The sequence below is a fragment of the Monodon monoceros genome, unplaced genomic scaffold (assembly GCF_005190385.1).
Source record: "Monodon monoceros isolate NGI ecotype Baffin Bay Population unplaced genomic scaffold, NGI_Narwhal_1 Super_Scaffold_21, whole genome shotgun sequence".
Classification (NCBI taxonomy): domain Eukaryota; kingdom Metazoa; phylum Chordata; class Mammalia; order Artiodactyla; family Monodontidae; genus Monodon; species Monodon monoceros.
The window spans coordinates 33,810,383-33,834,141 of NW_021703778.1; the positions used below are offsets into that span (position 1 = coordinate 33,810,383).

General features: G+C 42.6%; 1 protein-coding gene across 2 annotated transcripts in view; it reads left to right on the top strand.

Moving 5' to 3' along the window:
* The window catches only part of IL16 (interleukin 16), an 82,585-nt gene that overhangs the window by 20,876 nt on the left and 37,950 nt on the right, over positions 1 to 23,759 (top strand). For both annotated transcript variants that reach the window (XM_029238532.1, XM_029238533.1), the window contains exons 2-4: positions 15,503 to 15,611; positions 20,639 to 20,781; positions 23,084 to 23,194. In XM_029238532.1, the coding sequence (XP_029094365.1) occupies positions 15,503 to 15,611; positions 20,639 to 20,781; positions 23,084 to 23,194 (363 nt within the window). The remainder of the gene's footprint in view (positions 1 to 15,502; positions 15,612 to 20,638; positions 20,782 to 23,083; positions 23,195 to 23,759) is intronic.

A 23,759-nucleotide genomic window follows, 5' to 3' on the forward strand; every position in this document is an offset into this window, starting at 1 on the left:
TATAGCCACACTCAGTTGTCTCCCACCTGTACCTCTGCCTTCACCTATGGCAACCATTTCTATACTTCTGCCATTTGAAAGCTTTGTGTAAATGGTACCACACAGTATGTAACCTTTGGGGACTGGCTTTTTTTCACTCGGCATAATTCTCTGGAGGTTCATCCAGGGTTTTTGCATGCATCAGTAGTTAGTTCCTTTTTACTACTGAGTAGTAAGCATTGCATGGCAGGGGTGTGCAGTCATCCCTCGGTATCTGCAGGTTCTGCCTCCACGATCCCCAGCTGGTTGCACCAGCGAATGTGGAACCTGCAGACAGGGAGGGCAGACCGGACATAAGCGACTTGAGCATCTGCAGATTTGGTTTCCTCGGGAATCCTTGAACCAATCCTTCCCTAGAACAAATGTAACACAGTTTGTTTAACCATTCACCATCGAAGGACATCTTTGGTGTTTTCACTTTTGGGAAATTATGAATAGCGATGATGTTAACATTCCTGTATAGGTTTGGTGTGAACATAAATTTTCTGTTCGCTGGGATAAATGCCCAGGAGTGCAATTTTTGGGTTGTGCCATAGTTTTGTGTTTTAGTTTTAAAGAAACTGCTGAACAGTTTTCCAGCGTGGCTGTACCATTCTACATTCATGTAAACAAAGTATAAGTGATCCAGTTTCTCTGTATCCTCCTTAGTATTTGATGTCATTATTTTAAATTTTAGCCATTCTGATAGGTGTGTAGTGATATCTCATTGTGGTTTTAATTTGTGTTTCACTAATGGCTGATAATGTTAAATGTATTTTCATGTGCTTATTTACCATCTGTATATCCTCTTCAGTGAAATGCCTGCTCCTATCTTTTCCTCATTTTCAGTTTTTGAATTTTATTTTATTTTTTTATACAGCAGGTTCTTATTAGTTATCTATTTTACACATATTAGTGTATATATGTCAATCCCAATCTCCCAATTCATCCCACCACCACCACCCCTCCCCCCTGCTTTCCCCCCTTGGTGTCCATACTTCTGTTCTCTACATCTGTCTCTATTCCTGCCTTGCAAACCAGTTCTTCTGTACCATTTTTCTAGATTCCACATATATGCGTTAATATACGATATTTGTTTTACTCTTTCTGACTTAACTTCACTCTGTATGACAGTCTCTAGTTCCATCCATGTCTCCACAAATGACCCAGTTTTGTTCCTTTTTATGGCTGAGTAATATTCCATTGTATATATGTACCACATCTTCTTTATCCATTCATCTGTTGATGAACATTTAGGTTGCTTCCATGACCTGGCTATTGTATATAGTGCTGCAATGGACATTGTGGTGCATGTGTCTTTTTGAATTATGGTTTTCTCTGGGTATGCCCAGTAGTGGGATTTCTGGGTCATATGGTAATTCTATTTTTAGTTTTTTAAGGAGCCTCCAAACTGTTCTCCATAGTGGCTCTATCAATTTACATTCCCACCAGCAGTGGAGGAGTGTTCCCTTTTCTCCACACCCTCTCCAGCATTTGTTTTTTGTAGATTTTCTGATGATGCCCATTCTAACTGGTGCGGGGTGATACCTCATTGTACTTTTGATTTGCATTTCTCTAATAATTAGTGATGTTGAGCAGCTTTTCATGTGCCTCTTGGCCATCTGTATGTCCTCCTTGAGAGAAATGTCTATTTAGATCTTCCACCCATTTTTTGATAGGGTAGTTTTTTTTTTAATATTGAGCTGCAGGAGCTGTTTATATATTTTGGAGATTAATCCTTTGTCCGTTGATTCATTTGCAAATATTTTCTCCCATTCTGAGGGTTGCCTTTTCATCTTGTTTGTAGTTTCCTTTGCTGTGCAAAAGCTTTGAAGTTTCATTAGGTCCCATTTGTTTATTTTTGTTTTTATTTCCATTACTCTAGGAAGTGGGTCAAAAAAGATCTTGCTGTGATTTATGTCAAAGAGGGTTCTTCCTATGTTTTCCTCTAAGAGTTTTATAGTGTCCGGTCTTACATTTAGGTCTTTAATCCATTTTGAGTTTATTTTTGTGTATGGTGTTAGGGAATGTTCTAATTTCATTCTTTCACATGTAGCTGTCCAGTTTTCCCAGCACCACTTATTGAAGAGACTGTCTTTTCTCCATTGTATATCCTTGCCTCCTTTGTCATAGATTAGTTGACCATAGGTGCGTGGGTTAATCTCTGGGCCTTCTGTCTTGCTACATTTATCTATATTTCTGTTTTTGTGGCAGTACCATATTTTCTTGATTACTGTAGCTTTGTAGTATAGTCTGAAGTCAGGGAGTCTGATTCCTCCAGCTCCTTTTTTTCCCCCTCAAGATTGCTTTGGCTCTTCAGGGTCTTTTGTGTCTCCATACAAATTTTAAGATTTTTTGTTTTAGTTCGATAAAAAATGCCATTGGTAATTTGATAGGGATTGGATTGAATCTGTAGATTGCTTTGGGTAGTATAGTCATTTTCACAATATTGATTCTTCCAATCCAAGAACATGGTATATCTCTCCATCTGTTTGTGTCATCTTTCTTTCATCACTATCTTATAGTTTTCTGAATACAGGTCTTTTACCTCCTTAGGTAGGTTTATTCCTACGTATTTTATTCTTTTTGTTGCACTGGTGAATGGGATTATTTCCTTAATTTCTCTTTCTGATCTTTCATTGTTAGTGTATAGGAATGCAAGAGATTTCTGTGCATTAATTTTGTATCCTGCAACTTTACCGAATTTATTGATTAGCTCTAGTAGTTTTCTGGTGGCATCTTTAGGATTCTCTATGTATAGTATCATGTCACCTGCAAACAGTGACAGTTTTACTTCTTCTTTTCCAATTTGTGTTCCTTTTATTTCTTTTTCTTCTCTGATTTCCATGGCTAGGACTTCCAAAACTATGTTGAATAATAGTGGTGAGAGTGGACATCCTTGTCTCATTCCTGATCTTAGAGGAAATACTTTCAGCTTTTCACCATTGAGAATGATGTTTGCTGTGGGTTTGTCATATATGGTCTTTATTATGTTGAGGTAGGTCCCCTCTATGACCACTTTCTAGAGAGTTTTTATCATCATGGGTGTTGAATTTTGTCAGAAGCTTTTTCTTCATCTAGTGAGATGATCATATGGTTTTGATTCTTCAGTTTATTAATAAGGTGTATCACATTGATTGTTTTGTGTGTATTGAAGAATCCTTGCATCCCTGGGATAAACCCTACTTGATCATGGTATATGATCCGTTTAATGTTGTTGGATTCTGTTTGCTAGTATTTTGTTGAAGAGTTTGCATCTATATTAATCAGTGATATTGCTTTGTAATTTTCTTTTTTTGTAGTATCTCTGTCTTATTTTGGTATCAGGGTGATGATGGCCATGTAGAATGAGTTTGGGAGTGTTCCTTCCTCTGAAATTTTTTGGAAGAGTTGGAGAAGGATGGGTGCTAGCTCTTCTCTGAATGTTTGATAGAATTCACCTGTGAAGCCATCTGGTCCTTGACTTTTGTTTGTTGGAAGAATTTTAATCACAGTTTTAATTTCATTACTTGTGATTGGTCTCTTCATATTTTTTGTTTCTTCTTGGTTCAGCCTTGGAAGGTTATACTTTTCCAAGAATTTGTCCATTTCTTCCAGGTTGCCCATTTTATTGGCATAGAGTTGCTTGTAGCAGTCTGTTACAATGCTTTGCATTTCTGTGGTGTCCGTTGTAACTTCTCCTTTTTCATTTGTAATTTTATTGATTTGAGTCCTCTCCCTCTTTTTCTTGATGAGTCTGGCTAAAGGTTTATCAATTTTGTTTATCTTCTCAAAGAACCAGCTTTTAGTTTTATTGATCTTTGCTATTGTTTTCTTTCTTTCTGTTTCATTTATTTCTCCTCTGATTTTTATAATTTCTTTCCTTCTACTAACTTTGGGTTTTGTTTGTTCTTTTTTCTCTAGTTCCTTTGGGTGTAAGGTTAGATTGTTTATTTGAGATTTTTCTTGTTTCCTGAGGTAGGATTGTATTGCTATGAACTTCCCTCTTAGAACTGCTTTTGCTGCATCCCATAGGTTTTGGATGGTCGTGTTTTCGTTGTCATTTGTCTCAAGGTAGTTTTCAATTTCCTCTTTGAAGATTTATTCATTGATCTCTTGGTTATTTAGTAACATATGGTTTAACCTCCATGTGATTGTGTTTTTTACATTTTTTTCCCCTGTGATTTATTTCTAATCACATAGCATTGTGGTCAGAAAGGATGCTTGATATGATTTCAATTTTCTTAAATTTACCAAGGCTTGATTTGTGACCCAGGATGTGATCTATCTTGGAGAATATTCAGTGTGCACTTGAGAAGAAAGTATAATCTGCTGCTTTTGAATGGAATGTCCTATAAATATCAATTAAATCTATCTGGTCCATGGTGTCATTTAAAGCTTGTGTTTCCTTATTAATTTTCTGTCTGGATGATCTATCAGTTGGTATAAGTGATGTCTTAAAGTCCCACACTCTAATTGTGTTGCTGTTAATTTCCTCTTTTATAGCTGTTAGCATTTGCCTTATGTATTGAGGTGCTCCTATGTTGGGTGCATATATATTTATAATTGTTATATCTTCTTCTAGGATTGATCCCTTGATCATTATGTAGTTTCCTTCCTTGTCTCTTTGTAACAGTATTTATTTTAAAGCCTATTTTATCTGACATGAGTATTGCTACTCCAGCTTTCTTTTGATTTCCATTTGCATGGAATATCTTTTTCCATCCCCTCACTTTCAGTCTGTATGTGTCCCTAGGTCTGAAGTGGGTCTCTTACAGACAGCATATATATGGGTCTTGTTTTTGTATCTATTCAGTGAACCTGTGTCTTTTGGTTGGAGCATTTAATCCATTCACATTTAAGGTAATTATTGATTTGTATGTTCCTATTACCATTTTCTTAATAGTTTTGGGTTTGTTTTTGTAGGTCCTTTTCTTCTCTTGTGTTTCCCACTTAGAGAATTTCCTTTAGCATTTGTTGTAGAGCTGGTTTGGTGGTGCTGAATTTGCTTAGCTTTTGCTTGTCTGTAAAGCTTTTGAATTCTCTGTCAAATCTGAATGAGATCCTTGCTGGGCAGAGTAATCTTCATTGTAGGTTCTTCTCTTTCATCGCTTTAAATATATTGTGCCACTTCCCTCTGGCTTGTAGAGTTTCTGCTGAGAAATCAGCTGTTAACCTTATGGGAGTTCCCTTGTATGTTATTTGTCGTTTTTCCCTTGTTGCTTTTAATAATTTTCTTTGTCTTTAATTTTTGTCAGTTTGATTACTATGTGTCTCAGTGTGTTTCTCCTTGGGTTCATCCTGCCTGGGACTCTCTGTGCTTCCTGGACTTGGGTGGCTATTTCCTTTCCCATGTTAGGGAAGTTTTCGAGTATAATCTCTTCAAATATTTTCTTGGGTACTTTCTCTTTCTCTTCTCCTTCTGGGACCCCTATAATGCGAATGTTGGTGCATTTAATGTTGTCCCAGAGGTCTCTTAGGCTGTCTTCATTTCTTTTCATTCTCTTTTCTTTATTCTGTTCCATGGCAGTGAATTCCACCATTCTGTCTTCCAGGTCACTTATCCATTCTTCTGCCTCAGTTATTCTGCTATTGATTCCTTCTAGTGTATTTCTCATTTCAGTTATTGTATTGTTCATCCCTGTTTGTTTGTTTTGTAATTTTTCTAGGTGTTTGTTCTTTAATTCTTCTAGGTCTTTGTTAAAGATTTCTTGCATCTTCTCAACCTTTGCCTCCATTCTTTTTCTGAGGTCCTGGATCATCTTCACTATCATTATTCTGAATTCTTTTTCTGGAAAGTTGCCTATTTCCACTTCATTTAGTTGTTTTTCTGGGCTTTTATCTTGTTCCTTCATCTGGTATATAGTCCTCGGCCTTTTCATTTTGTCTATCTTTCTGTGAATGTGGTTTTCCTTCCACAGGCTGCAGAATTGTAGTTCTTCTTGCTTTTGCTATCTGCCCTCTGGTGGATGAGGCTATCTAAGAAGCTTGTGTAAGCTTCCTGATGGGAGGGACTGGTGGTGGGTAGAGCTGGGTGTTGCTCTGGTGCGCAGAGCTCAGTAAAACTTTAATCTGCTTGTCTGCTGATGGGTGGGGCTGGGTCCCCCCCCCCCCCCCCGTTGGTTGTTTGGCCTGAGGCGATCCAGCACTGGGGGCCACAGGCTCTTTGGTGGGGCTAGTAGCAGACTCCAGGAGGGCTTATGCCAAGGAGCACTTCCTAGAACCTCTGCTGCCAGTGTCCCTGTCCCTGCGGTGAGTCACAGCCACCCCCTGCCTCCGCAGGAGACCCTCCAACACCAGCAGGTAAGTCCGGTTTAGTCTCCTATGGGGTCACTGCTCCTTCCCCCTGGGTCCTTATGTACACACTACTTTGTGTGTGCCCTCCCGGATTGGAGTCTCTGTTTTCCCCAGTCTTGTCGAAGTCCTGCAATCAAATTCTGCTAGACTTCAAAGTCTGATTCTCTAGGAATTCCTCCTCCCCTTGCGGGACCCACAGGTTGGGAAGCCTGAGGTGGGACTCAGAACCTTCACTCCAGTGGGTGGACTTCTGTCGTGTAAGTGTTCTCCAGTTTGTGAGTCACCCACACAGCAGTTATGGTATTTGATTTTATTGTGACTGTGCCCCTCCTACCATCTCACTGAGGCATCTCCTTTGTCTTTGGAAGTTGGGTATCTCTTTTGGTGAGTTCCAGTGTCTTCTGTCAATGATTGTTCAGCAGTTAGTTGTGATTCAGGTGCTTTTGCATGAGGGAGTCCATCCTTGGCTGTTATTGGCAAAGAGAGCCCATGATTTTTTGAGGGGGCAGCTATTTTGCATGGAAACATCACTACAAAGGTAGTGACATCTAAATTGATTCTTGAAGAATGAAGGGGAGCCAGCGTGGGTAACTATACAGATAGGACAGGACACATAGGGTCTACCGATAGGACGTGTAACTAACTGGGCGCAATGGAGGCTTGAGTCAGTTTGAGTATTTTTTTTTTCTTAATTTTTAATGGAGTATAGTTGCTTTACAATGTTGTGTTAGTTTCAGGTATACAGCAAAGTGAGTCTGCTATACATATACATAAATCTGCTCTCTTTTTTTTTCTTTTAGATTCTTTTCCCATGTAGGCCATTACAGAGTATTGAGTAGAGTTCCCTGTGCTATACAGCAGGTTATTATTAGTTATCTATTTTATATATAGTAGTGTGTATATGTCAGTTCCAGTCTCCCAATTTATCCCTCCCCCTTCCCTTATGCCCTGATAACCATAAGTTTGTTTTCTACATCTGTGAGTCTACTTCTGTTTTGTAAATAAGTTCATTTGTACCCTTTTTTTTTTAGATTCCACACATAAGCAATATCATATGATATCTGTCTTTCTGTGTCTGACTTACTTCACTCAGTATGACAGTCTCTAGGTCCATCCATGTTGCTGCAAATGCCATTATTTTGCTCTTTTTTATGGCTGAGTAATATTCCATTGTATATATGTATCACATCTTCTTTATCCATTCCTCTGCTTATGTATATTTAGGTTGTTTCCATGTCCTAGCTATTGTAAATAGTGCTTCAGTGAATATTGGAGTGCATGTATCTTCTTGAATTATGGTTTTGTCTGGGTATATGCCCAGGAGTGGGATTGCTGGTTCATATGGTAGTTTTATTTTTAGTTTTTTAAGGAACCTCCATAGTGTTCTCCATAGTGGCTGTACCAATTTAACATTGCTACCAACAGTGTAGGAGGGTTCCCTTTTCTCCACACCCCATCTCCAGCACTTATTGTTTGTAGATTTTTGTTTTTGTTTTTTGTCTTTTTTGTTTTTTGCAGTACACGGGCCTCTCACTGTTGTGGCCTCTCCCGTTGCGGAGCACAGGCTCCGGACGCGCAGGCTCAGTGGCCATGGCTCATGGGCCTAGTTGCTCCGCGGCATGTGGGATCTTCCCGGACCGGGGCATGAACCCGTGTCCCCTGCATCGGCAGGCGGACTCTCAACCACTGTGCCACCAGGGAAGCCCTGTTTGTAGATTTTTTGATGATAGCCATTCTGACTGGCATGAGGTGATACCTCATTGTGGTTCTGATTTGCATTTCTCTAATAATTAGTGATGTTGAGCATCTTTTCATGTACGTTTTGGCCATCTGTATGTCTTCTTTGGAGAAATGTCTATTTAGATATTCTTCCCAGTTTTTGATTGGGTTATTTTATTTATTTATTTTTTTGGTAGTGTTAGAGAAGGAAGGACCTTCAATGACATGCCAGGGAGTTTGGATTTGATCTGGAATACGTCATAGATTTAGTTAGGAAGTCTCATGCATACCATCTGCATTTTTGTGAAATCATGCTGTCAGCAGAGTGTAGAGGGGTTGAAGTGAGAAAAGACTGGGGGCAGGGAAACTGTGAATCAATGAATGAACGGAAGAATATTCCATTTTAAGTGGTTTTATTGAGATATAACTCACACACCATACAATTCACTTATTTAAAGTATACTATTGAGTGATTTTTAGTGTATTTACAGAGTGGTGCAACCTTCACCACCATCTGATTTTAGAACGTTTTCATTACCCACAAAAGCAATCTAATACCCATTAGCAGTCATTTCTCGTTACCCCCTCCCCACCACACTATTGCTCCATCCTTAATCATCTACTAATCTACTTTCTGCTCTCTATAGGTTTGCCTATTCTGGACATCTACTATAAATGGAATCATACAGTGTATGGTCTTTTGTCACTGGCTTTTTTCACTTGAGTAATGTTTTCAGGGGTCATTATGTTATATCATATATTAGTACTTCATTCCTTTTTATTGCCAAATCATATTCCATTGTATAGATATACAACATTTTATTCACCTGTCCATCAGCAGATGGACACTTGGGTTGTTTCTGCTTTGGGGCTATAATGTATAATGCTGCTTTGAACATTTGTGCACAAGTTTTTGTGTGGATGTATATTTTCATTTCTCTTGAGTATATACCTAAGAAAGGGATTGCTGGATCATCTGGTAACTGTGTATTTAACTTTTAGAAGAACTGTCAAGCTGTTTCCAGAGCATCTGCATCATTTTTTATTTCTACCAGCAATGTATGAGGGTTCTATTTGTTCCAAATCCTCCATATATTAGTGGATGTTAAGTGGGTGTGATGACAGCCATCCTAGTTGGTGTAAAGTGGTATCTCATTGTGGTTTTGATCTGCATGTCCTTGATGGCTAATGATGTTGAATCTGTTTTCATGTGCCTCTTGGCTTCTTGTGTATCTTCTTTGGGAAGATATCTAATCAGATCCTTTGTCCATTTTAAAAACTGGATCATTTGTCTTTCTATAATTGAATTGTAAAAGTTCTTTATATATTCTTTTTTAAAAAGTATTTTATTTATTTATTTGGTTACATTTTATTTATTTATTTGGTTGCGCTGGCTCCTTAGTTGTGGCATGTGAACTCTTAGTTGCGGCATGCATGTGGGAACTAGTTCCCTGACCAGGGATCGAACCTGTGTCCCCTGAATTGGGAGCATGGAGTCTTAACCACTGAGCCACCAGGGAAGTCCCTCTTTATGTATTCTTGATACAAGTCCCTTATCAGATATATGAGTTGAAAATATTTTCTTCAGTTCTGTGGGTTGTATTTTCACTGTCTTGATGGCGTCCTTTAGAACACAAAAGGTTTTAATTTTGAAGAAGTCCATTTATCTGTATTTTATTTTGTCACTCGTGCTTTTGATGTCATATCTACCAAGTCTTTCTCTAACCCAAATTCATGAATATTTAGTCCTGTATTTTTTTTCTAAGAGTTTTATAGTTGTAGCTCTTACTTGTAGGTCTGTGATTTATTTTGAATTAATTTTTGTGTATGGTGTGAGGAAGGGGTCCAACTTCATTCGTTTACATGTGAATATCCAGTTGTCCCAGACCATTTGTTAAAAATATTCTTAAAAATACTTTCCTTAGATCCCATAGGCCATTGTAATAGCCTAATCTAAAAGGTGTACTATGAATTAGAACATAGCCAGCAAGAATGGATGTGTTGGGGCATTTTGAGAAGGTAGAATTACAAGGACTTTGTGGCTGTGGTCATGTAGGGACCACGGGAGGAGAAGCAGGACTTTTGGAGGACTCCTAGGTTTCTGGTTTCCACCCTTCCTCTCCATATCAGGAGGTATGTGGCCTCAGCATCCCACATGACCATGTGACCATCCCAGAACCAATCTGCTGGGGCCAGTTATTTAACCTTATGACTTAAAGATCAAGTCTGCTGCTGCATGATCAACCCAACCACAGGAAACAAGCCTTGATCAGGAGGGCAGTTGGATTCCATTTTGTGGCTCCCTTAGACTCGAGCAGCTATAGCATCTCAGTTCAAAGAGAAAATGGAAAGGCTTGTATGTAAGAGGAATGCAGTCACCAAGCTCCAGAAGGATCAAGCTGTGTCAGCAATGTTAAGGGTCTGTATACAAAATGAATGCTTCTAACAGAGTAATAGAGCCTTGTAACCTTTGGGGAACAGTTTAGACTCCAGAATAATGTTGCTTGTAGAAAACAATGCCCCAGAATTCTGCATCTTCATTCCAGGCTTATTCCTTGGTTACATGCAGATTATGGGTTTTTTCCATTTCTTGGGGTTGGCTGTTAAGTCCTAGCAGTTACGTGACTGGTCCTTACTTTGGGAGGGCTCTCTGGACAGTCTACCTCATTCCCCACTCAGGCACCAGTGGGACTGATACATGTAGAGACTGCCACCCAGGTAATGATGGGGCACACCACCCACAGAACTGCTGCTCTGGGTTGCAGTCTCTGAGGAGAACAAGGGGAGATGTGTCTGGAAATGACTTTGCCAGCCTCTGACCTCAGTGACAAATCCTTGGCCTCAAGAGCAGCCCCACCTTGGGAGCAAGAATAGAAGAGTTCTGTTCTGTGGGCTGGTGGGGGAGCTGTTCTGTGCAAATGTTCGAAGGGGCTCCTACAGAGACTCCTTTGTTGAGAAACCACTCCACCCAGGACATCCTTGCCAGACGGAGAGGGACCAGGGAACCAAGGGAGGATGTCTTCTCCTTGTGAATGATCTTCTGACATGTGGTCATTTCAGAGAGGACAGTAACCCTTTTGCTCTTTAAACATAATCATCAGTTACGTTCAAAAGTATAGAAGCCGGAAGCGGTTACAGAAGTTGTTTCGTCCACCCCTTCACCTTACGAAAGAGGATACCAAGACCAAACAATCAACTGACCAGTCCGGGGTCATAAGAGGCTTAATGCTGCTGGCCTCATGACCCTTTATCTGCTCATCCCACTGTGCATATCTCGTGGAGGAACATTATGCTCAGGGTTTTATGATTAAAAAGAATGAATAGGGCTTCCCTGGTGGCGCAGTGGTTGAGAGTCCGCCTGCCGATGCAGGGGACACGGGTTCGTGCTCCAGTCCGGGAAGATCCCACATGCCGCGGAGCGGCTGGGCCCGTGAGCCATGGCCACTGAGCCCACACATCTGGAGTCTGTGCTCCGCAACGGGAGAGGCCACAGCAGTGAGAGGCCCACGTACCACAAAAAAAAAAAAAAAAAAAGAATGAATAATACCTTGAGATGATCTCAGAGTCTGGAAGAGCACTGGATCCTTGTCGATGTCCAGGAAATAGAAGGTCCATAGAACTTGTGCATTGCCTCTATTTTTGGAGCTTTTAGGGGCCATATAGTTTTTTACATATATGTCTGATAGAAACTTGCTACTTAGATCTCATCTTCTGTTTATGGTAGTACATTTCCGTTCTTCCCTGTAGTAGCTGTCCAGTGAACAGATTCATACCACAGCCATGTCAAAGTGAAGCACCTCCACTTTTCACAACTATCCAAGAGCTTGACGGTAGCCTGCTTAGATGCAACTCATTGAAACCTTCATCCAGTTCAGAGACTGGCTACATGGCAGAGGTTACATGTCTCATGTCTGAGACAGCTTTGGCTGGAGGACATAGAGTTGTGAAGTAGAAGGACTCGTCCATAAACTTTGTGCAAGCAGCAGAGGATCTATGGTCGGCATGTCTACAGTGAGATTACTGTTCCTGGAGCCATGGCCAGAAAAGGCTGAGCCGCTGAAATGTAGAGAACAGGGTGGCCGAGTGGTTGATCCGGCTGGTTCAATTTCTTTTGGATAAGGTCTAAAGTCTTTTTTTTTTTTTTTTGTGGTACGCGGGCCTCTCACTGTTGTGGCCTCTCCCGTTGCGGAGCACAGGCTCTGGACGCGCAGGCCCAGTGGCCATGGCTCACGGGCCCAGCCGCTCCGCGGCATGTGGGATCCTCCCGGACCGGGGCACGAACCCGCATCCCCTGCATCGGCAGGCGGACTCTCAACCACTGCGCCACCAGGGAAGCCCAGGGAAGCCCTCTAAAGTCTTTTAAGATTCCCTGTTCTGAATGTGGCGTTAACCATTTCCAGGTAATCTGGACAAAAAAAAAAAAAAAAAAAGACTCCACTTCTATGATTCTTCTGCCATCAATTGGCTTTATATGTCAAGCAATTTCTAAATCATCTTTTGGATAGGGAGCTTTATAAAGAGGGTTAAAAGAAAGAAATTTAACAATAAATATACTTTGTCGTAAGTCTTCTAATGTGACAATTGAAATAAATGTAAAATTAATCACTTGTTTCTGGTCTGAAGTAATACATGCTCATTATAGAATATATGAAAAATACAGAAAGTTGTAAAAGAGAAAATAAGTAGCTATAATCCCATCACCCAAACACAATCCTGCTAATTCATGAGAGCAGGACCTTGTCTTTCTCGAGTACTGCCATATCCTTATCCTCGGAATAGTGCCTCATACGTAGTAAATGCTTAGTAAAATATGGTGAATGAAAGAGTGTTACTATTTTGGTGTATTTATTTACAGTCCTTTTTCTAGGCCTATTTTACATGATTGTAGTCAGACTCTATTCAGATCATAATATCTTTTTTTTCTAACTTACCATGATAATACAAGTATATCTATATCCCAAAAGCTCTTTATAAACATTATTTTAAAAGATACTTAGTATTCTATGTTTTGTGTTTACCTCATTTACTTATTTATCTTCATCTTACTAGATATTTGGGGGGAAATACATTACAATTGTACTTTGCAAATAAGGCTTCACTTCAAACAAGTAGACATACTGGCTGTTTTATCAGTGAATCCAAAAGAGATACTGAAATAACATGTTATTATTTACTTTCATAGTCTCACTGGAGAACATGAAGAGGTGGGAATAATGCCAGAGGGCACTCTTGATATTAGAATTAGGACATGACCTCGAGAAACTATTGGAGCTAAGAAATATCTTTTGATTACCATGTCGTATGAAACAGCTAATTCAAAGAACCAGTCATTTTGCTAAGTCCTAGAAATGTGGAGTCTCAAGAATTCAACTGAACTAAACCACCTTCCATATAATCCCTGTTCTCTCCTTTAAAACGTTTCCTGGGCTACCCTGGTTAGAGAAGATAATTTTGTTCAGGTTAATATAGCGCCATCTGCTGGTGAAAAGGAAAATGAATGTCTAGGAAGATGAGTTCTCTGATTTTAACATTGATGTGTACAAGAAATAAAAGGGAATTGATATGTGGTTTCTTGCAGGATCCCCTTGTGTCAGAACTGGATACAGTTTTAAAAAGAAAAAAAGGCTGTGAGTGGACTTCTGGCTCCAGACGGTTACATGTACACTTTATTAACTCCCCCACCTCTTAGAAATTTCTATCAAAAAAAACCCCAAAACTACCAATAGGGAGAAAAGCATGTCAGAACAGGAAGCCACGGAAAGGGGCCAACCACATTCTGGAACCCATGAGAACTTTCTGCATGACATAGTGCAGGTGAGACTGGATTGAGGGAAGGGCTTGTTAGCCTGCCGTTGACCACACGGGAGGGAAAGGCCTGGGGAATGAGTGGGACAGGGGCCAGCAGACCCCTCAACCCCAATACCTACCAGCTCACAATGCCGGGGGCTGGAGGGGAGGATGGGTTACTTGGTGCATAGTGAGAGGCAGCGGTAGATCCTCCCTCCTTCCACTCTGGGAAATGTACCAGGTGCTGGAAGTCGGCAGGCACTTGGCACATGAAATTAACCGGCACTGCCAAGGCTGGCTTTGAACAAGACGGACCTGTCAGAAAAGGGTGGCAGGTACCCCTAGCAAACCTCTACGCTAAAACACTAAATCCCGGGTAGCATTTGAGCCAATTAGAGTTTCTAGATAGGATAACCAATACCCCTAAACTCTATACTCAGCAAATCATTCAAGTGTGACGACCACAGGAAGACATTCTCAGACATGCAAATATTCAGAGAGCTTTCCATCTGCACAACTTTCCTGAGAACACACACACACACGCACACACTCTCTCTTTCTCTCCTAAGGATTATGGTCGTGAGGAATAGAACCAACATAACTCAAGAATTAAGTCAAGATCATTGTGGCTAATAAAGTTATGCAATAAAAAAAGATACAAAAAGTAGTTCTGGGAATAGAAGTAAAATAATTAATACCATTATCCTCATTGTTAACCTCTAGCCTTCTGTCCGTCTGTCCTCTGTTTCTAAAATACCAAGGTGAGGAGAGGGAAGTGCGTGAAAGTTGTTTCAGATTCTCATCTTACCTGAGGAAGGGTCATATGTTTTCTATTTCATCACTGACCCTGATAGAGAGATGAGTTCAAGTATGTGATTTAATACATACTGCTTATAGACTCAGTACAATGAGTTCCCAAATTATTAGTATAAGAAGAAGCAGGGGAAATTGGATCAATATGGCAAGGTAGAAAAAGAATAACAGAATGATAACCAAATTTAACTTAAGAATATTGATTTTTCAAGTCCTAAATGAAATCTTCACGGAGAGAAATCAGCAGTATAAGAAATTTGTAATACACTCAAGAATGCATGGATGGTTCAATATTAAGAAATCTCTTTATATAATATTCTTTGAATGACGGTTTCTAAGTGCCTATTATGTGCCAGAACGATGGAACTTACTTGATCATCTTCTCTAACACATTCCTCCCAGCCTCCCATTTACGTCAGTCTCTAGTTCTTTTCTTGGTAGCACTTACTATTCTCTGTCATTATCTTTCACCTTTATCTGTTTGCTTGTTTGCTGTCGGCCTTCCGTCACGAAAATGCCTTTTCTCAGTGCCCTTCTCTGTCTTGCTCACAGCTAAATCCCTAATGCCTAACAAAGAACCTGACATGTAATAGCTGACATAATCATTCAACATTTATTGCATTAGTTCAACATTTATGCAATCTCTATTCATTCTTTATTATAATTTGTATTCTTTGTCACATAAAGGTATTATATTTTCATATTCTTTATTAACTGAATTAATATATCTATGAGTTAATGGATGACAGTAATTCTAAATCCCTGCTCTCATAGAGCCTGTAATTTAGTGGAGGAGACAGACAATCTGACAAGTACTTCCATGGTCAGTGTCGAAATCTCAGTTTTTCTGTTCTAAGTTGCTAAATAAAAGATGGAAATTGTTTTGCAGGAAGCTTCTACACCTTCCTCTCGAGAAAAGTGTGGAAAACTGGATGCACAAAGTAGTAACTTCCTGTTTCCCAAAGCCTGTCACCAAAGGACACGCAGCAACTCAACCAGTAAGTGTGTCATTGAACCACCTTTAGGAGCAGGGCTTAGATGTTGCTGAATATCGAGAACATCAGTGATGTTGGAGATTTGGGGGAGGGTGGGTCTCTGCTTGTCCAGCTGGACTAGCCCAAGATGGTGGTCTGCTTGCCCCTCTGAGAGCACCCTTCACTGCGTGTGCATGTCCTGGCCAGCTAGAGCACCTCTGCCCTTGCTGACAGAGCTATCTGTGGTTTAGTCAACTTCTCTTCTAGATGGACTTCAAGTGCCAATTTGGGATGACCTGACACAGAAGATAAAAGATGAGGACTTTACACCTGCTCTGTCATCTAAGATGCTCCTTGGTCTTAGGAAGGCCACTGTCTCTCTCAGGGCCTCTGTCACCTCATCTGGTATAGGATGGGAGCTGGGGCTGGAAGATGCCGTGATTCTTGGTTGTTGCAAAGAGAACGGTGCTAATGCAAAGTCAGGAAAATGTGAAGAATGCAGAAAAGCACGAAGAAATTAAAACAATGCCAAATCCTAATTAGAGGCAATCTATGTTAGCATTGTCAATTATTTTCCTCCTATGCCTATATATGCCTATAGAAAACACACACACACACACACACACACACACACACACACACACCCTTGACCTCACGTCATTGGGAATTCTTTGGTAAACACTATTTTTAGTGGATATATAGTGTTTCATTATGTACATAATCTAGTTAGCTTGCTCCCTATTATTAGATAGGTAAGTTATTCTCAGCTTTTTGCTAACATAATCAACATTGCTGAGATTGTCCATGAAATTTTGTTCGAGTTTACAGTGATTTTCTCAGGTGAAATATACAAGGCAGTGGACTGATGTGTGGTTAGGAGCTCACACTTGGCAGCCAAGGCACTTGGATTTAGATCCTGCTTCCAGAAATAATTATCTCTGTGACCTTGGGCACATCCCTTAAACGCTCTAAGCCTCGTGTGATTCTGTTGTAGGATGGACCATCATTATATTAATCATTTCCTATTTTTGGACTACTAGTTGCCCTTTTTCATCACTTTTTTTCCTTTAGCATAATATCCTAGAAATGGAGTTTCAAAAGGTAAATATACCTTAGATTTTTATCTGGGCTTCCAAATTTCCAGAGCTAATACTCTAATAAATGTATACAAATACCAATTTCTTCAATCATAGCCCACACTGGATGATAATTTTAAAAATATTTGCCATGCAGGTTTCTCTCTATTCCCCTCTTCCCCTTACCCATTGTCTGCTTTTTTGGTGGGGTGGGGGGTGTGTTGTTTTGCACCCAGGAGCAGCTTCACAATTTGTGGGGATCAGTGTAAGATGAAAATGTGGGACTCCTGTTCAAATATTATGAAGAATTTCAAAATGGCGACAGCAGAGCATTAAACCAAGCTGAATACCTTCTAAGTCTGGGGCTCTGTGTGAATTCACAGGTCGCATGCCCCTGAAGCAGCCCTGCTTGCAGCCCAGCCACTGACTCTTTCAGATGGCGTCATCCGGGTGCCCTGGCCCTCTGGTTTCTAGTTGAGTTCAGTCGATGAGAGGATCCTCAGTTGGTTATCTTTCTTTTAACTTAATTTTTTAGCATGAAAATGTTCTCATCTTTATCTAATCAAATTCATCAAATTTTCCTGTCTAACGTTAAAAGTGTCTTCCACATCCAGAGAACTATTAAATATTTGGCTGTGTTTTCTTCTAGTTTTTCCTCATGTATACTTATTTAATTATTACACTCTGACACCTTTAAGTTGCTTCCAGCTTATCAACATTTACAAAATAATTATAGATACACGCTGTACACGTTTCTTTTATCATATTTGGTTACATATTTAGGAGAGAATCATTGAAGTTCTATAATATGAAGATTATTAAGTATACAACCACATCGATTAACTTATTTCTACATAGTGTTGTTTTTTCTAGTTTTTTAAATGATTTGCCTTTTTTTTTTCCAACTTACTCTATCTGTAATTTATTTTTGGTGTTTGCTATGAAGCAAGAATCTAGATAGATTTTTTTTTCTAAGTGGGTGATTCCAGCATTACTCATTTGTAGTTTCTGCCCATCCTTTTATTTTACACTTTTTGTTTATTTTGTTTATCTCTTGCAAATGACATGCACTTAGATCTCGAAAGCAAATCTGGCAATCTTTTTAAAGAGAGAAGCTTAAGCCATTGACATTAGTATTATAATTAATATTTGCTTTTACTCATGTTCTTTTTCATATTTATTTACTTATTTATTTGGTTGCACTGGGTCTTAAGTGGCAGCATGCAAACTCTTAGCTGTGGCATGCATGTGGGATCTAGTTCCCTGACCAGGGATCGAACCTGGGCCCCTCACATTGGGAGCATGGAGTCCTATCCACTGCGCCATCAGGGAAGTCCCTCATGTTCTTTTTATACTTTCTGTTTTTATGGTTACTTGTCATTTGTTTTCTGCCTCTTGCTCTGTGTGTGTGGGGGTGTGTGTGTTTAGTTTTTACAGTGATTTGTAAGGTTTATTTAATTTTTCTCACCACTTCCAGTTTCCTTTAAGTTTAATCAATTAGGTTTAATTAATAATACTTGAGACTATATTTTCCAAATTGTCCCCCTAATGGAAGATGGTGTTATTTACCTCTAGTCCCATTCCCATTTATTTTTCCATTTCATAATTCAATGTAAACTTAAATTAGAAACTCACGTTATTATTATATAATCTTCAAAATATATAGTCAAAATTTATTTTGGTTTTTGCATTAGATTTTATAACCACATTTTCAGTGAACTCACCCAGTGCTACATGTTAACTGATTTCAACTTCCCCCACTCAAGGTGATAATTTTGATGTATTTCCTTGCTGTTGGAGCACATCCAGTAATTTTTTGAAAGAGTAGGTGAGGGCTCAGACCAGTTAGTGCTTTCGAGAGACTGCTTGTCCTGACTCTGGGCCTATGTCCTTGCTGATTGGAACTCATAGTGGGAGCAGGAACCACAGAAAGCCCGAGTTTTTTTTTTGTCTGGATCAGTGAGGGCAGAAGCGGAGTTATCTTGGCCTGTTCCCCCTGTGCTTGCCCGTGGCTCTAGGTGCTTCTGTCCTGTGGACCGATCCCAGTTGGCCACGTGATTGCTTGTCCTTATTCCCTCTGAACCCAAACGGTACACCGCTGCCCTTCTTCAGATGGCAGTCACCTTGCACTGCTGTGGGCAGAGAGAATGGGAGACTCGTTTTGGTTTCCTCACGATGAAGTAAGGAGCTCAACTCCCTCAAGGTTCCTCAAAAGCTGGACGCATCGCCTGGGGAGCCTGATAAACACACAGAACCCCCGCCCCCACCCCCACCTCCGCCCCAGACCCCATCCATGCAGACATGGATTCAATAGGTCTGGATGGGGCATTGAAATTTGCCCCACTTACGATACACACCAGATAAACATGATGCACAGACAGATTTAGGACCATCTGTAGCCCCTCCTCCCAACCCCACTCCAGGATTCCTCGTCCCCGCTTTCTGGGGCGTGGTTTTCTGAACCTCCTGGCTTCCTCTCTCTCCTGGCCCCTCTGGGGTCAGAGGGTCTCTGTGAGTCATGGAGAACCAGCTCCTTATGTGGAGACAGCTGTTGGGAGCAGCTGTCCTGGCAGGGAAACATTGCCCCAGCCACTTGGAATGCCAATGGACCAGAACATCTCCTTTCTCCCCCAGGCCTTTGTCCCTTCTTCCTCTTCCCCTTAGGGATCTCACATCTCCAGGAATGCCCATTCTGTCCCATGTTCTCAGCCCACCCTGGGCAGTGGCTTCCTTTCTTCAGCCTAAGTCTTTACCATCCTAAGAATGAAAGCAAACCAAAAGCTCTGCTCCAACGTCCCTTCTTCGCTCTGAACCACCACCCATCTCGTGTCTTTCTCTTGGGAAATTTCCCACCAAAGCCTTGTCCACTCACTTGAGTGGAGGGACACTAGGAAAATCGGCCCCTCTCTGGGTGCTTGCTGCCCAGTACCGTGGCCACTGTTCACACCTCGAGCACTTGGAGTGTGGCTCGTCCAAATGCTCAGCGTGTGAAAGACGCGCCCAACTCAAAGACTAAGCACAAAACCAAAAACAGGATGCAGAATACCTCATTAATGACTTTATGTGTTACATGTTAAAATGACAGGGTTTAGGTCTATTGGACTAAATACAATACACGCTTAATATTAACCTCACTTTTTCTTTTGACTTGTTTTTTTAATGTGGCTGCTAGAAAATTTCAAATTACATATGTGACTTGTATTATATTTCAATTGAGAAGCACTGATCTAGACAGTGAGGGGCCATAGCAGAGAATCTCTGCAGATTTTTCCAGCTGGAAGAGGTAGAGTTCCCGGTTGGGTGAAAGGAAGTCTGGGGTTCCCCCAAAAGAAAAAGAAGATGATGGCTTTGCATTTTCTTAGATCCCCAAAGAATCAAGAGTTGACCCTGCCTGCCTGTGTTAGGGGTGTGTATGTGCCTGTGTGTGAATGTGTGTGTGCGTGTGCGCGTGCGTGTGCGCGTGTGTAAGAAGCGGTCAGGTGCTGTCGGGAGGTTGGATGTTGCCATGGCAGATCCCACAGGCTCCTGCCCGGTCTCTCCTCTGGCTCTACATGTCTGGGGGCATTCCTCCTCTCCCTCCTCTCCCTCCTCTCCCTCCTGGGTCGAGATTGAAAACCCCCTGGCAGCAGGCACTGGAGTTGACAGAGCATTGCGGTTTCCTGAGAGCCCAGCATCCTGCTTGACATGTAGGAGATGCCTTGCCAGCTGTCTCAAGTTGAGCTGAGGCGAGATGGAAGTGACAGTCCCACCCGCGCCCTGCGGTGCAGACAGCATGAATGGAGCTAATGCTGCCTACGTCTTCATTGGCCCCCACTCTGCATCCTGCACCCAGCACTGGGCGCTCCATGGTTCAAGTTCACTCTGGCCGCTGGCTCATGAGGGCTGGCCGTTGGCCGGGGCTGACGTTGTTCTCCCTTGAGCTTTGCTTTCTGACAGCACAAATGATCTCTTCCTTTTTTTCCTCTCCTGGGTTAGGTGTTAATCCCTACTGCACAGGAGAGATTGATTTTCCAATGACCAAGAAATCGGCGGCTTCCACAGACAGGCAGCCTTATTCCCTCTGTAGCAACAGGAAGTCTCTGTCTCAACAACTGGACAGTGCAACGGGAAAGGCTGTGGTAAGAGCGAAGGCAGGGGACCCTGGAGAGCAGGGGGAGAGGGGAGGGGTCCCGACTCAGCGGCGGCTGAAGAGACCTTCCTAGTAGTTTGACGTCCACAGAATTACAGAGGGGAGGGGCTGGCTTCGTGAGTGTGGGCACCTGCAGGCAAAGAACCACATTAGGAACGGTCACCTATGAGTGCCAGGCACTTGTGACCGCGGCTGCTTTGATGCTATGAGGAGCTGATGTGCAGAGAACATTCCACCCATGCAGACCCTGAACGGGCACTTTATGTGGGTCCCTTTATTTCATCTGCACAGCGACCCTAGGAGGTGGGCGAGGGAAGTGAGGACAAGTTAAGGAAGGCATGTGAATTCACATTGCTAATAAGAGTCCGCCCTGGGACTCGAAGTCAGAGCTTCAGGATTCCAGAACCTGTGTTTTTAGCCTCTGTGATGTAGTGACTTGCTTTACACATTTTGCCTCTACAGTAAGTCCCCTACACACGAACGAGTTCTGTTCCGAGAGCGTGTTCGTAAATCCAATTTGTTCGTAAGTCCAAGAGTTAGCCTAGCTCCCCAGCTAACACAATCGGCTCTCTAGTACTGCACTGGAATAGGTTTATAATACTTTTCACACAAACAATACATAAAAAAAACAAACACAAAAAACAAAGGAAACATTTTTAATCTTACTGTACGGTACCTTGAAAAGTGCAGTAGCACAGAACAAGAGCTGGCATCCAGGGGCTGGCATCGAGTGAACAGGCAAGAAGAGTTACTGACTGGAGGAGGGAGAGGAGGTGGGAGATGCCAGAGCTGAAGGATCGTCAGCAACAGGAGACGGAGGGCGAGCTGCGATGTCACTCACGCCTGACATGGATGGCCCACACATTTGCATCTTGGAAAGTTTGCAACTTGAAAGTTCGTATGTAGGGGACTTACTGTAATTCCTGAGCTTAGAACGGAGGGTAATGTTAGCCCCATTGTACAGCGAGGAAGCAGAGGCTTGGCAAGGGGAGTAGCGGTCTGAATTCACACATCTTGAAAACCTAAGGGTCCAGCATTGAAACCAAGCCCTCACCAGTCCGTGCCCTTCCCACTGTGGGGCGCGAGGTTGCAGTCTGGGAGCCAAGCAGGGTCCCCTCACTTGTCACCCCAGCCAGCCTGTTGTGTCCCTGAGCCCCGGCCGAGGCACAAGGCAGTGCCTCCTGCAGCCACCTGTGAGCATACAGCGCCCTCCGTCTGCAGCACCCTGTCCCCTTCCCTCACCTCTAGCCTGCAAACCCTACCCCATCCTTCAAGACCCTTCCTAGCACTACTTCCGCTGCGAGCTCTCCCGAGTCCTCCAAGTGCTTGACCCTTATATGTTTCTGGACGCCCATCGTAACGTGTCTGGGCTTCTCTTACAGACTCACCCAACGTGCCTTGTTGGTGTCATTACTTATGTTAGGGTCTTAGCTCCCCTGTACGGTCCATAGTCAAGCGATGTTTGATTCTCCCCACACGGTACATATCAGATGCTTGAAGATTTCATTTCTCTCTTCCATTCCCTTCCTTGAGCTATTATGCTTCTCGCTCACCAGCGGGAATCATCGATGTTCCAGTGTTAGAAAAAGACAGCTTCCGACGTGACAGGTGGCTTTACAGATAAGGAACCCGAGGCACAGAGGGGTTAAGTCGGTTCCCCAAGGTCACCAGCTGATAGTTGGAGAGCCAGGCAGCCGGGCTCCCAAGTCGGAGACCTAACCACCATGCTCCTTTGCCCCTCCCCGCGGCACTTCCTGTGGGGCGCAGGGCGTGTGTCTGTTTGGCACGCCTGCTCCTATGCAAGTGGGTACTCCCCTGTCTGCCTCCCCCTGGAATTTACATTCTGAGTTTTCACATCTTTGGGTTCCTGACCCTTTGCCCACCACCCTGTGCCTGGCACTAAATGGGGTCTCCGTAAATGTGGCTTGGATTCTGTCGAGGGTGTCCTTGGCCATTGGCTTCCCAACCTGGGCTGGGGACTCCGGTTATGGGACTCGTTGTCCTGGGGCAGCGTGGTCTGTGTCGTGACCCGGGACCCACTCCCATGACAAGCCTTAGCGAGCCTCTGGCTGCTGGTCCACAGGGAGATCAGGCTCCTGGGGCCACCAAAACAGCCCCCCTCTACCGGACGCCCACCCACACCCCATTCACCATGCTCTGGCCCATCTCCCTCAGGAGAGAGGGGACCAGGGTCCTCTCCTCGGCTGGGCCTTCCCTGTCCCCGTTCCCAGCAAGGTGTGTGCTGTCGTCCTGTTGACTCATCCTCTCCCCACCCTGGTCCCTCGTTCCAGGGTCCGTCAAGGCCAATACGGTCGCTCAGCACAGCTCAGCTCATGCAGCCCTTGGGGGGCCTCCAGGCATCCGTCATCTCCAACATCGTGCTGATGAAGGGCCAGGCCAAGGTGAGCAAGGACTGTGGCCAACAGAAGTTGCTGGGTCGACACGGGTTCCCGAGGAGCTGTCATGTCACGGGAAGGGTGGAGAGAGGGACTGGTGATTCTGGCTCAGAACATGAGTGTTTGGATGCTCTCATGCCGGCACAGGGAGGGGCAGTCAGGGTTGCTCTGCACCGTGCGGGTCACAGGAAGAAAAATGTTGCCCAGTTTTTCCCTGGCGTAGTATTTTCCAGAAGTTAGTTTTACCTGATGATTGAATTCAAAACATCATCATAGTCAGTTCAGGCTGCTATAGCAGAAATACCACAGACTGGGCAGCTTAAACAGCAGGTATTTATTTCTCACGGTTCTGGAGGCTGGGGGTCCAAGTTGAAGGTGCCGGCAGATGCCACATATGTTGAGGACTCCTCTCCTGATTCACGGATGCCTCGTTCTCTCTGTGTCCACACATGGTGGAAGGAGCAAGGGAGTTCTCTGGGGTCTCTTTTATGAGAGCGCTAATCCCATTCATGAGGGCTCCACCATTTTTCTTTTTTTTTTTTTTTTTTTTGGACCAAGGCCGTATTTTTCT